The 13,091-nt window shown below is 42.5% G+C and overlaps 1 protein-coding gene across 6 annotated transcripts in view; it reads left to right on the top strand.

Annotated features, from left to right (window-relative positions):
- LOXL3 (lysyl oxidase like 3) overlaps positions 1-13,091 on the top strand; it is a 117,109-nt gene that overhangs the window by 83,796 nt on the left and 20,222 nt on the right. For all 6 annotated transcript variants that reach the window (XM_033955295.1, XM_033955286.1, XM_033955279.1 and 3 more), the window contains one exon: positions 3,275-3,518. In XM_033955295.1, coding sequence (XP_033811186.1) covers positions 3,275-3,518 — 244 coding nt within the window. The remainder of the gene's footprint in view (positions 1-3,274; positions 3,519-13,091) is intronic.

Below are 13,091 nucleotides of genomic sequence, written 5' to 3'. Positions count from 1 at the left end.
TCGAAAAGGAGGACATGTCCGGGGAAATCCGGACATCTGGTAACTCTTTCTACACATGAGGTGGTAGGAGTCTGTCTGTTCTGCTCATGTATATTTCTTTATTTTGGAGGATTTTTTTATCATCTGGTCAAGAGGTTTTTCAGTGCTGTAGAGGCTCCCGCTCTCAGGACGTCTCTGGCTGTGGGAGAGCACAGACTTTCAGGTCAGTAGTCAAGAGGCTGCCTGCATTGCAGGGCACCCACTTGGCCAGCCTGCACTAATAAAAACTTCAAAGAGGAAAATTCCTTTGCTCCGAAAAAAAAACCCAGTCATACCAAAAAAGATAATAGAAGACACCTCCCAAAACAGTAATATATACAAATCTTGTTCTGGTCTCAAGTAAATAAAAAATGCATCAAGCTGAGAAGCAGTTACTTAGCTGCCACTTAAAAAACAGTCACTTAGCTGTCAGTTGTCTCTCTCCTGGCTGAGATCTAGGAACTAAGTGCACAGGGTCATAGGCATCAGAAAGGGGAGGCCACAGGGGTCATGGCCTCCCCCAAAACTGGCAGTCACTGGTTGGCGGCCGCCCACCCATCCGTTTCCCAGTATTGTACTTTAAATCTTTGGGGCAGCTGCTGTCAATGAGCAGGCCTGCCCCGGAACCCTTCATTCTACTTCCGGGGGCAGGCCTGCTCGTTGGTACTGTGCAGATGACTGCCCCGAAGATTTAAAGTATAATACTGGGAGGAGGTAGGGGGTGGCCCCCCAACCAAAATTGTGCCTATGCACAGGGCAGTGAGGCACAATTTCTTCCACTGTAGCGACATTCCAAAGAGAAGAAAAAAAGGAAAATCACTGCAACAGAACTTCCCTCCAGGCAACAGTCAGCAGTGCACCGTCAAAAATCTTGACAAGGGCAGCCTTCTTTCATGGGAAATGTCAGCTGTATGGCCCTGGTGAAGTGCAGTTGCGCCCTTACTAGAAAACCCCAGGAGGAGGCACGGGGCGCCCGCAGGAGCCCTCAGGGCATCCTGGCCAGGGTTTTGCCCCAGAATTTATCAGTATAGTATACTTGAATTAGAGTGGCTGCGTTAACCCCTCAGGGATCTTGGCAGCTTTTGCACAGGGTTTTTCTCCCACTCAGAGCGCCTGTGCCCCATATCAAAGCCATGCTCCAGTGACAGAGATCCAGTCTGATGAAGACTGGGAGGAAGAGAATTCGGTTTCTTTGGCAGTCGAGGTCCTTATTAACAGGTGATACGGCCTCCCACTTAGAGATACCGGAGGCCAAACAGATAGCGGCCCTGGATCTGGGAGAGTACCCAACAGTGCGCAGGCTTTTAGAGGTGATCACTGAGTCTCTCTCACCTGCTGTAGTCCTGATCTAGGAGTCACAAAACAAAGTGGGATGAAGATACCATGATATCTGGATAACGAGCTACTGGGATAGATGGACCATTGGTCTGTCCCAGTAAGGCTATTCTTATGTTCATATGTTCTTATCTGGATGAACACACACAATTTTACTATAGGAACAATTTTCGATTGTAGTAAATTCTAAACAATTCTCAAATTCTGATCACCTTATCTAAAAAAAAAGATATAGCAGAACTAGAAAAGGTTCAGAGAAGATCAACCAAGATGATAAAGGGGATGGAACTCCTCTCGTACGAAGAAAGACTAGAGAGGTTAGGGCTCTTCGGTTTGGAAAAGACACAGCTGAGGGAAGATATGACTGAAGTCTACAAAATCCTGAGTGATGTAGAACAGGTATAAGTGGAGCAATTTTTTACTCCATCAAAAATTACAAAGACTAGGGGAAATACTTTTAAAATCAATAGGAGGAAATATTTTTTCCACTCAGAGAATAGTTATGCTCTGGAATGTGTTGTCAGAGGTTGTGGTAAGATGTAGCTGGTTTTAAGAAAAGTTTGGACAGATTCCTGGAGGAAAAGTCCATAGTCTGCTATTGAGACAGACATGGGGGAAGCCACTGCTTGTTCTGGATCAGTAGCATGGAATGTTGCTACTGTTTGGAGATTTTGCCAGGTACTAGTGACGCGGATTGGCCATTGTGCAAACAGGCTACTGGGCTAGATTGGTCTGATCCAGTAAGGCTTTTCTTATGTTCTTATGTAGACGATGTTAAAGAGATGTAATATGGGGCTCAATATGGGCCGTGTTTCAACAGTGCCTTCCTCAGAAGTCCAATAAATCCACTATTCAATCAGAGCACATTCAAGATAAAGTACTTTAAGTTTCTATCTCATAGTGTGTGTAAGCTTCAAATCATGGAAAAATTCTCATCTAACCTACAGAAATAGTAGCTTGCAAATACAGGAGTTACTTTCCAAAAATGTTCAAGACAAGGTGAAATGATATTGTCAGTCTAGTAAAGCTCTAAGGATGGACTTGTTATTAGAGAATGACATCGTGGCTGTTACCCACAGTCAGCCACGGGTGACCGCAGGTAACCCGCTGAAACGGTGGGGGTAAAACAGTGTTCACCGTGGCTACAGGGACAAGTCCATTCACTGCCCCGTGGAGCGGTAAATGGCCTTGTCTCTGCAGTTAAGGGAGGGAACGCGCATGGTCACCGATCGTGCTCCCTCCATACTGATAGCTGCCGCTGCCCAAGCATCTCCCTCCCTCCATCCCTCCTGATTGCTGCCGCCCGATCGCTGCTGCCTGAGCATCCCCCTCCCTGCTCCTTACCTTTGCGGCAGGCAATTTCTCTAAATTTGCTTCCTACGAGCAGCCTGAGCGTTGAAATTGCATGTGGCTGCCGTAAAGGTCATTTCTGACGCAACCGGAAGTTGCATCAGAGACGACCTTTCCTGCAGCCACATACAACTTCAACGCCCCAGAACTTTGATTTATAAGGAAGGAATAAGTTAAATATTGCAGGACCGAGGCTTGTATGGATGCTGCGGGTACAGTAGTTGCGGGGACAGGGATGGGGCGGGGACATTGGTCGCGGGGACAGGGTGTGGACAGGGTCGGTGGTCGCTGGGGCAAGGCAGTGACGGGGACAGATTTTTTTCCCCGTGTCATTCTCTAGTTGTTATGGTCCTGTGTTTGTTGGGGAGCTGTCAGCCAGCAGGAGGAAGACAGTATATTTGTGATCTAACTCCGAGAAACTAAGCCTTTTCCTTTTGTAGGTGCTTGAGTGCAGTGGTGTCAGCAAACTCATGTAATAATGCTATTCCTCACCTCTATCGATGATCACATATGAGCTAACTGATCTCCTGACTGTATGTTAATGTTTGCTTCTTTTTCTCTCTCTTCACAGCTGCCTCTGACCTGCTTTTGCATGCCTCACTGGTTCAGGAGTCAGCATATATAGAAGACAGGCCTCTGCACATGTTGTACTGCGCCGCTGAGGAAAACTGTCTTTCCAGTTCAGCTCGCAATGCAAACTGGCCTTACGGGCATCGTCGCCTTCTCCGTTTCTCCTCCCAGATCCACAACAATGGCAGAGCCGACTTCCGACCCAAAGCTGGCCGTCATTCCTGGGTGTGGCACGAATGCCATAGGTAAATGGAGGACATGTCATGGATTGTGGTGGGGATAGCTTGTGCACCTCAAGGCTGAGGGAGACTGGGAACGCTTACAGGTGTTGTCACAAAGAGTCTAATAGGGTCCTTTCCCAGGATAGGCTCATAAATCTCCTTCCATGTCTTTTCAACACCCCTCAAATGTGGGGAAAGGGGAGTTTAATCACTCTTTTTAATTAATTTTTTTAACCCTTTATTTGGCATTGTTGCTCTCATTCAACATCAAGTTACGTAAAGCAGCTATTTCGCCATCTGCCAATTAAAGAGTTAAATTTATTTATTGGTGTTTATTAACTGCCTTTATGATGAGACTTTTATGATGAGACATCCAAAGCGGTCTGCAGCATAAAACATACAAGGCGGTGTGCAACATAAAAGTTACAATAGAAATTGTATTTATTTATTCAATTTTCTAGACTGTTCTCCCGAGAGAGCTCAGAACAGTTTGCATGAGTTTATTCAGGTACTCAAGAATTTTTCCCTGTCTGTCCTGGGATGCTCACAATCTATCTAATGTACCTGGGGGGATTAAGTGACTTGCTCAGGGTCACAAGGAGCAGCGAGGGTGAACCCACATCAGGGTTCTGAAGCTGTAGCTTTAACTACTGCGCCACATGATAAATGAGGCAAATTGAAACCTAGTAATAGGATTACCATATCATATCAGAAATATATACCTTTAACAGCAAAACAGAACAATCATATACAAAGGGGGGGGGGGGGTTGCTGAAAAGTTCTCAGCCAAACCAACCAACTTCCTAAATTCTGAGCCTTATTTTCACCACTGTAGCTGAAAAGAGTGTTATTTTATTTCATTAAGTACCAATTTGCAGATACAAAATTTTATGTTTTTGACATTGTTTCAGATCATTGATTGAACCACATCCACGTCGTTCTCTTCTTGGTTGGGCTGAGAACTTTTCAGCACCCGCCTCATTTGGAATCCACTGGGGGGGAATGAAAGGTGAAACAATGAAGTGTCTCAGAGAGGGGTTCTGGGGACTAGCGCTGCTCAATATATTTGTGAGTGATATCATGAAGAGGTTGCAACAGAGCAACCAACAGGTTTTCAGCTGGCCTGGACAGTTTTCTCTCTGACCAGCCCTATTGCCAACCAAGGGTCAACACCAGCAGCTTAAACCCCCAGTATTTTCTTGGCAATTTTAAACTGGGTAGGATCGGTGGCAGGTATCACTGGCAGCATGGTACAGATTGAATAGTAGACTAGGTTGAATAGTAGACAGGTTGAATAGTAGACTAGGTATCACTGGCAGCATGGTACAGGTTGAATAGTAGACTTTGGCACCAGCCTAGTGGATATTGTGGGTATGAACTGCTGACTCCTCTTCCATAGTGGTACAACCAGGATAGGCTTCTTTTTCACACAGGAAGCCTGCTGTTACACTTTTGTAAATGACCAATCCACAGAGCCCCCCCACTCCCACTCCCCTATGCACTCATCCAGGAAGAAGAAGAGAGTGAAGCAGGTAACATACCCAGCGGCAGCTCTACTATGCATGTGATGCACCTTATCAGCTGTTGCTGCTGCTGTGCTTGTTAGGACCCATAGCCCAACTCCTCCCCTCTCTCTGGGCACAAGGAGTTCAAAAATATTGTATAGATATGTCAGCACTTGCTTTTTCCTTGCTTTCTGCTGCTGTCTCCCAGAGTGTCTGACAGTAAGCCAGGTGGTGTGATATTCTGCCTCTTCTTGGATTGGTGTTTATCTCTAGGCCAGTGTCTCTCAAACAGAGCAAATGTTTTTCTTGGCACAGTATAATTGAAATTATAAAATTGCAAAACCAACAAAAAATTTAAATCTGACAAGTTATTTATTTAAAGTTCTTTAAGCTATGTTTGGGTAATTGTAACAATGGCGAAACTAAGGTAGACAGAATAGAATTGCTAATCAATGCGATGGTTGTGCTTGTTTTTGGGTGCAAATGAACTCAAAACTTGGCTCAATAGTCAACAAGCAAACACGCATTTCATCATCTACCATCTGCAGTTGTTCTCTTTTTTTTTTCAATTTAATTTCTGTCAGAGCTGAAAATCCAAGTTCTCAAAGATAAGAAGATCCAAACGGTTAAAAAAGCCTTGACATTATGATAACTATTACTTAAAAAATAAAAATAAAATTACTTGCTGTTAGTTATCAAGGATCGATTACATTACAGAATGATGCTTGTCTAGGCAGTTGTTTTCCTTACACATATAGACACTAACAACATGGACAGACTCTTGCATACATAACGTACATGTCATCTAGTGTATACTTATGGAGGGAATTTTTTTTTAATAAAGTAAAATTCTGAAATCTCTTGTGGCACACCTGGAATCTCTTCAGGGCACAGCACTGTGCCATGGCACATAGTTTGAGAGATACTGCTCTAGGCGATGGATCCTGTACACCAGGTAGACTATTCTGAGGGATGGATCATGTGTTTGGGGATGTGATTCTGAGGAATGTGTATGGAAGGCTGGATCATGTTTGAAGGGCTCTGGGGGGGAACTCATCTCTGAGTGAGGAACGAATGAATCATGCATATGGGGCTTCTGTGGATGGCTCATGTTTGCAGAAGTAGCATAGCCACTTGGGGGGGAGGGGAAGCTCGGGGTTGGCTCCCCCCAAGTCAGGCTCAGGCCCCCTCCAATACTATTACAGCCAATATATGGCTGTGGGGGGGGGGGTTGCTCAAGCCTTGCCAGCTGAATCACTTCCTGTCGGAGCCCAGCCCACAGCCCAAGCAGCAGGAAGTCAGCAGGGTGCTCTGGTGGCCAATGCTGCACTTCTTCACATGCTCAGTTCACATATGAACTAAGCATATGCAGAAATGTTGGGAATCAGAGGCTGTAGCATTCGGCCAACTTCTGCTGTTTAGGTAGTGGGCTGGGCTCCAGCAGGAAAATGATTCAGCTGGCGGGGCTTGAGCATCACTGCCAGCAAAAGCATGATAGGGGGTGGGTTTCGATAATGACGGCAATGGTGGCAATGACAGGGGGGGGCATCAACACAGAGGTGGGACTAAGAGGAAATGCTTGCCCTCCCCCAGTCCACCCTTGGGTTCCTCTCCCCAAACCAACTTCTGGTTATGCCCATGGTGTATGCACTGGAGGGGGTTCTGCAGTAGAGAATGACACAGGGCCAAATGTTTCACTGTCCCCACAGGAACTCATTTTCCTGTCCCGTCCCAGCAAGTTCTTTTCCTCTCCCTGGCCAATTCCTGCAAGCTCTGTCCTTATCTGAACAAGCCTCAAACACTTTAAAATCATAAGTGTTTGAGGCTTGTGCAGTTATGGCAGAGCTTACAGGAATGGGGCAGGAACAGGGACCATGACAAAACCCACGGGATCAGGTCAGGGAAATTGAGTTCCTGCAGGGACGGGAAAAGTTTTGTCCCTGTGTTATTCTCTATTCTGCAGATCTACATCTAAAATTGAAAACATATGGGAGCAGTACACGGAAAATATTTGCCACTCTTACTTTTCAGAAGTGGGCTATGTTTTGGCTTCACATGGGCCAAAGAATGCAGTCAGCTTTGTGTCTCCTCCTAATATGCTCTGCATGTCCAGTCAAAGCATGAACTATTCTCCCTCCCATGCTTACCTGGCAAAATTTGTCAAGAAACTAGTTTTCTCTCAGCTTCTCAGCATGTTGGACACTCCCACAAACTCCACCCACCTCAGTTGTGCTTTAGATCCAGCTATAGCACAGAAACCCTTCTAACAACTCCGATAAGCGAACCCGACAGTGGAAGAGTGCCAGTATCCCTAGAACGCGACTCAGCATTTCACTTGGCTGACCATGGCCTGCTACTATTTAGACTGTTTGACATAGATACTAGTATGGCTGGGTCTGTCCATCAGTGGGCTGTCTCCTTCCTTTCCAACTAGTCCTAGATTGTCACACTACCCACTTCCAGCTCTTCTTTATATTTTTAGCTAAGTAGTGTGCCTCTGGGTTCTATTCTAGCTCCCTTTCTTTTCAATATTTTTTTTCAGTCCTCTGACAACCCTGATTCAAGGTCTCGCTTTTGCCGCCTACTACTACATGAATGATATTCTTTTAATTTTTTACCATGATCCCAAGAATTCTGACCTTACCTTAATTCAATGTTGTCTAAACTGTGTTGCTGACTGGCTTAATGATCATCACCTTATTCTTAATCCTGCCAGGACTACTGTGTCTTGGATCCTCAGTCGCTCTTTTTGTCCTTCCAATACTCCCATCATTCATAGTGCAACAGTCACTTTAAATACTCAGGAGTGTATCTTGACTTAAAGATGGCCACTATCATTAAATCTAGTTTCATTGCTCTGTGACACTTTTGAATACTTGGAAAACAAACACGAAAAAACGCCTTAACACCAGTGAACAGCAAGAAAGAACAATGAAGGTGACCAATAGTGCTCAATCTCTTTTATTGTAATAGACTCAACACGATCGTGTTTTGGCCCAAAAGAGCCTGCCTCAGGAGTCTTGTTGTTATATCGTGATAGATTAAATGTACAGATTCACATACTCTTATTGTTACATTGAGTTGACATTGAACCATGAGAAACACCACCGCTTGAGAAGATAGCGTTAGTAGCACACACTGTTTTCTTAAGCAGTGGTGTTTCTCATGGTTCAATGTCAACTCAATGAACGATAAGAGTTTGTGAATCTGTACATCTAATCTATCACGATTTAACAAGACTCCTGAGGCAGGCCCTTTTGGCCGAAACATGATCATGTCAGGTCTATTACAATAAAAGAGATTGAGCACCAATTGGTCACCTTCGTTGTTCTTTCTTGCTTTACACTTTTCAAGTTTCAAGTTTAATGGTTCTTTTGATTAATCGCTTAATCATAATTCAAAGCGATGTACAATTTAAAATACATTCAGTGGGAAACAATACAATACAAACTTTAAATAATAACATAATATTAAAAATGGTTCAACATATTCGTAACATAAGGTAAAAAAGGTGTGCGTAATACAATTCATGATAGAAAAGTAGAACAAAAAAGGGAAAATACATGAGGAAAACATATAACAGTATAATATAATAATAAAAACATCGGCCTAAGGATTAATGAACACTCCACGATTACCATGATGAATCAACCAACTTGACCCTCCTCCTTATATTAGTCATCTCTTCACTTAACTATTGTAATGTAGTCTATGCCAGTCTTGGTGCAATTCTGATTAAACATTTGCAATCCATCCATAACACTGCTATTAAAATTCTATCATATGCAAAGAAATGTGACCATATTTCTTCCTTATTGATCTGTCACCTTCCAGGATCCAATTTAAAATCCTGATCCTAGCCCATAGGGCCCTCTTTGCTAACAACCCAGCTTACATTGCCTCCTTAGTCACACCATATATCCCAACCTAAGCCCTCTGATCTGCTCGACTCTCTTCAAGACTCTCGGTTGTCTGTTTCCTAGTAAGACTATTCTCATGTTCTTATGTGTTTATGCTTAAAATTGCTACCTATACTTTTATTTGCTGACATTTGCAGTAGAGCTTGCCAAGAGGAAACAACGTTGTACTTTGTAAAAGCTGAATAGAATAATGGGGCACTAAACACAATTGCCCCTTCAGGCACTCATTTCAAACTCTTGCCAAAACAAGCAATTTGTCTACATTTGGGTGCCGTGGAGGAGATGCAAAGGCCAATGGGAACATTGTTTAAACTACTATTCAGTAGCCCACAAATTTTGTATAAGTTGCCCAAAGTTTAGAATGCAATTTTGGGCATGAATCACAGATCTGTGCCTAAAGTAATTGGCATTAACAAGTGCTAATTGGTATCGACTACTGGTTATGCTCAGATCTGCAATCCACACCTGTTCTATAACCTGTGTACCCAATTCATGGCTCCAAAGGGCCAAAGGAGGGGCATGGGCTGTTCCTAGGATTGAGGCACAGAGTTATTATAAAATACAGTATTTCCATTTCTGTGCCTAACTGATAGTAATTACACATGAGTATGTATGCCATCTTTATGTGGTCTTAAACGCTCACACCTAAATTTAGGCATGAAAATGACTTCAGTTTAAGGGTACTGGAAAACCCTGACTTGGTGGATTTTTATTTTTTTTTTAAACAACTGTTTGTCCAGATTTTCAAAGAATGCCAAGCTCAGGGCTGCATCTGGAATGCCTCTGAGCATGCACGGATGTGACGCGATAATGCCATGCCCATGTGCGCATGTGTGTGACATCATCAAGCCACATCCATGCATGCTCAGATTCCCTCCAGATGTGGCCCCGAGTTCGAGGAGAGGAAAAGAGATTTGAATAGGGCAGGGCTGGGGCAGAATAGGGTGGAACTAGGGGCGGGGCCACATATCCGGTAACCCTACTTCAGCTAGTATTCTGTAAAGTCAATTCCATGTGGAAATGCATTTATAGAGTTCTTGCTCAGTGCACATCAACTCAACACCTAACTTTGGTGCCTTTTACTGAACCTATCCTTTTGTATATTCCCAATGTAAAATGTATGTATCATATTTTGGGTTGCCCAAACACATCCCCTCTAAACCTGTGCATCCCAGGCCATCTAAATGTGTAAATAATGACATTCTGAAATCATTTGCCTGTGTATGTTGTTTATACATATAGATACCACGCAAGCTCATGTCTGTCTGCATGAAATCTCCAGGTTTCTGTGTTCTTGCTTGCAATCCAGTGGGTATCATATGTTGTCTTTTGGCTGCTATGCTTAAGATTTCTGTGTCTTAGCTCTGTTTTTGAGATGTCCAGGTGTTTCCCACCACAAGCCATGATATGTCCTCTATTTATTCCATGGGTTATACCCACACCTTAAAAAAAGATAGTGTGAAGGAACCAGGTAACTATGTCAGATGGACCACCTAGAAGAGACACCATGCTCCAAACAAATGGGTCTCTGAAAATGTTAAACCATATTATTTTGTGAAAGAATACAAGACCCCTTGTTATCATGCTTTATGCAAGACTGTCCTACTTTTTGTGTCCCTTCACTCTCCAGGGCTTCTGCATGCTTCTCCACCTCCACCTCCAATTCCCAGGCTCTTCCCCGCCTACCTGCTTACAATTTTTCTCACTTTTTGTTCCAGGTTTTTCAACATCTGCCTCCCTTCTCCCTTAGGTGCTTCTCCTTCTCATCTTCTTAAATTTATCTCCATCTCTCATTATATGCCTTTTCATTCCCTTCTCCCCAGTTTACACAAGGTTCTTTATTATCGCCTTTTCACCTGCCCACTGTTACCTTTACATCTTTTTCTCTCCAGTAGAGTCTACTTCATCTCCTTTTGTTCTTTGATTCCTCTTTCTTTGTCCCTTTTTTCTCCCTTAGGTTTTTGTCCTTATCTTCCTCCCTAGTCCCTTCCCATGATTCTTAACATCTCCTCCCTTCCTCTCCAGATTATTCTCTGTGATCCTTCTTGGCTCTTTCCCCTCCTAACTTTCAGGGACCTCTGAATTTATTGGGGCATGTTGCTACAAGCAGAATAATAGCAAGTCAACAAGACAGGGACACAGCTGTCCTCATGCCTGCCCTTCCCCCATCGTGCATACTTCTTTTATAATTAGGAAGCACAGGAGGAGCTGCAATGGAGATTGGGAACTGGTGCTAACTCTGTCTTCCACTCCAGCCTGCAACCACTGCCAATGTTCAGACTGCCAGGGTGAAGAGTGCTTGAAAATTTTTTTTTTAAAAACAATTGAATTTTTCTATGGCAAGCTTGATGTACTAAATTCTGAATTACTTTTCCTATTTCTAGAGGATCCTCAGATTGCCAACAGAGTAACATAACCCGGTAATGGCTGCTAATTATTTTTCATAGTTATTATACTTTTAATGCATTCTTATATTGTTGGTGTTAATAATAACTTGACTTTTCTTGCAGCTACATCCCTCCGACGCGAATCACGTTTCAAACGCGGCAGCTTTCATCAATGGACATGGATGGGTTATAAACCAATAGCTTATTGTTAATCTATATACCTCGATCCTAAAGAAGAGTTTGAGATGTGATTCACATCGGAGGGGTGTAGCTGCAAGAAAAGTCAAGTTATTATTACACCAACAATATAAGAATTAAAAGTATTATAACTATGAAAAGAATTAAAAGTATAATAACTATGAAAAATAATTAGCACTGTCGTGTTTGAGGATCAATGAAGACTGTAGCCATTACAGGGTTATATTACTCTGATGGCATTCTAAGGATCCTCAAGAAATAGAAAAGGTTATTCAGAATTTAGTATATCAAGCTTGCTACAGAAAAATTCAGTTGTTCTTAAAAAAAATTTTCAAGTGTTCTTAAAAGGCTTTTTATATAAGACATTTGATATAAAATTTTGAGTAGCCCAACTATACTATTCAAATTCTACTGTCTACTATTTAAAACCATAAATGGAGACTGCCCAGCCTACTTGAACAACCGACTAATCCAAACAACCACAACCAGACACTCCATTCATGCACCCTCCAATCAAAAACGTCAAAATGAAAAAAAATGTACGATGGCCTCCTGGCCACTCAGGCAGCAAAACTAGACTACCAATTCTCTAATTTACTGATCACGACCCCAGACTACAAATCCTTCAGAAAAGAAATAAAAACCCTGCTATTCAAGAAATCCTTAAAGACAAACTAACATAGCAAGAATCATCCCAATAGCAACCCACTCCACTCCATAACTCCTTATGTATTCCTAAATGTCCAAATAACTCCTTATGTAATCCACCTTGAATCGCAAGGTAATGGGGGAATAGAAATCACTAATGTAATGTAATAACTGATAAGGGAGGAGAGGGAACAGAAGAATATTCACATTTTAAGCTTGATCATCTTTAGTACAGCTTTTGCCAAGGGGATATTTTAGAAACATGATGGCAGATAAAGGCCAAATGGTCCATCTAATCTTGTTTCCTATCAATCTGTCATCGCCACTCTTGACCCTATACATGTTTAATGCAGATAGAATATTATGTACATGATCCAATTCTGCCCGTATGGAACATATACAATAGAAATAATATTTGACACATGATTTGACTAGACCTAATGGAAATATAGAATGAAGGAATGCAGAATTTTGAAGGGTTTTTTTGCTTTGCAGATTTTTCATTGTCTTTATAATCCCATCAGCAGACAGACAGCCTGGTATAATTCAGATTAAGATGAATAAGAAATATCTTCCAAGCCCGAATATCTACGTATCATTCATATGCTTTCAGAAATGGCACCTGTAGTAACAGTTATCTTTCAGCTTGGAGTTCAAATGAGGCAACTCTATAATTTGAACAAACCTCACCAGCTCTAACAGACTCAAGATTTGAACTCAAGTTTCCTGTGCCATAGGACTAGATAATATGGGGCAATTTAAAGATGCGTTTATCCGTTTAGTTGCCCCGATGTTGTGCGATGAGAGACTATTCTATAACAGCATCTGAGCACCCAAATTCATTATAGGATAGTAGCATAAACCAGAATAAGCGTACCTTATCCCCAGAATTCTGGATATGATGCTTTGAGTTGCACGCACAACTTAGTTGAACAATTG

Source organism: Geotrypetes seraphini, chromosome 1 (assembly GCF_902459505.1).
Source record: "Geotrypetes seraphini chromosome 1, aGeoSer1.1, whole genome shotgun sequence".
Taxonomy (NCBI): Eukaryota; Metazoa; Chordata; class Amphibia; order Gymnophiona; family Dermophiidae; genus Geotrypetes; species Geotrypetes seraphini.
The sequence above is the reverse complement of the archived record's forward strand: the minus strand, read 5'-3'. Positions and strand labels throughout refer to the sequence as shown.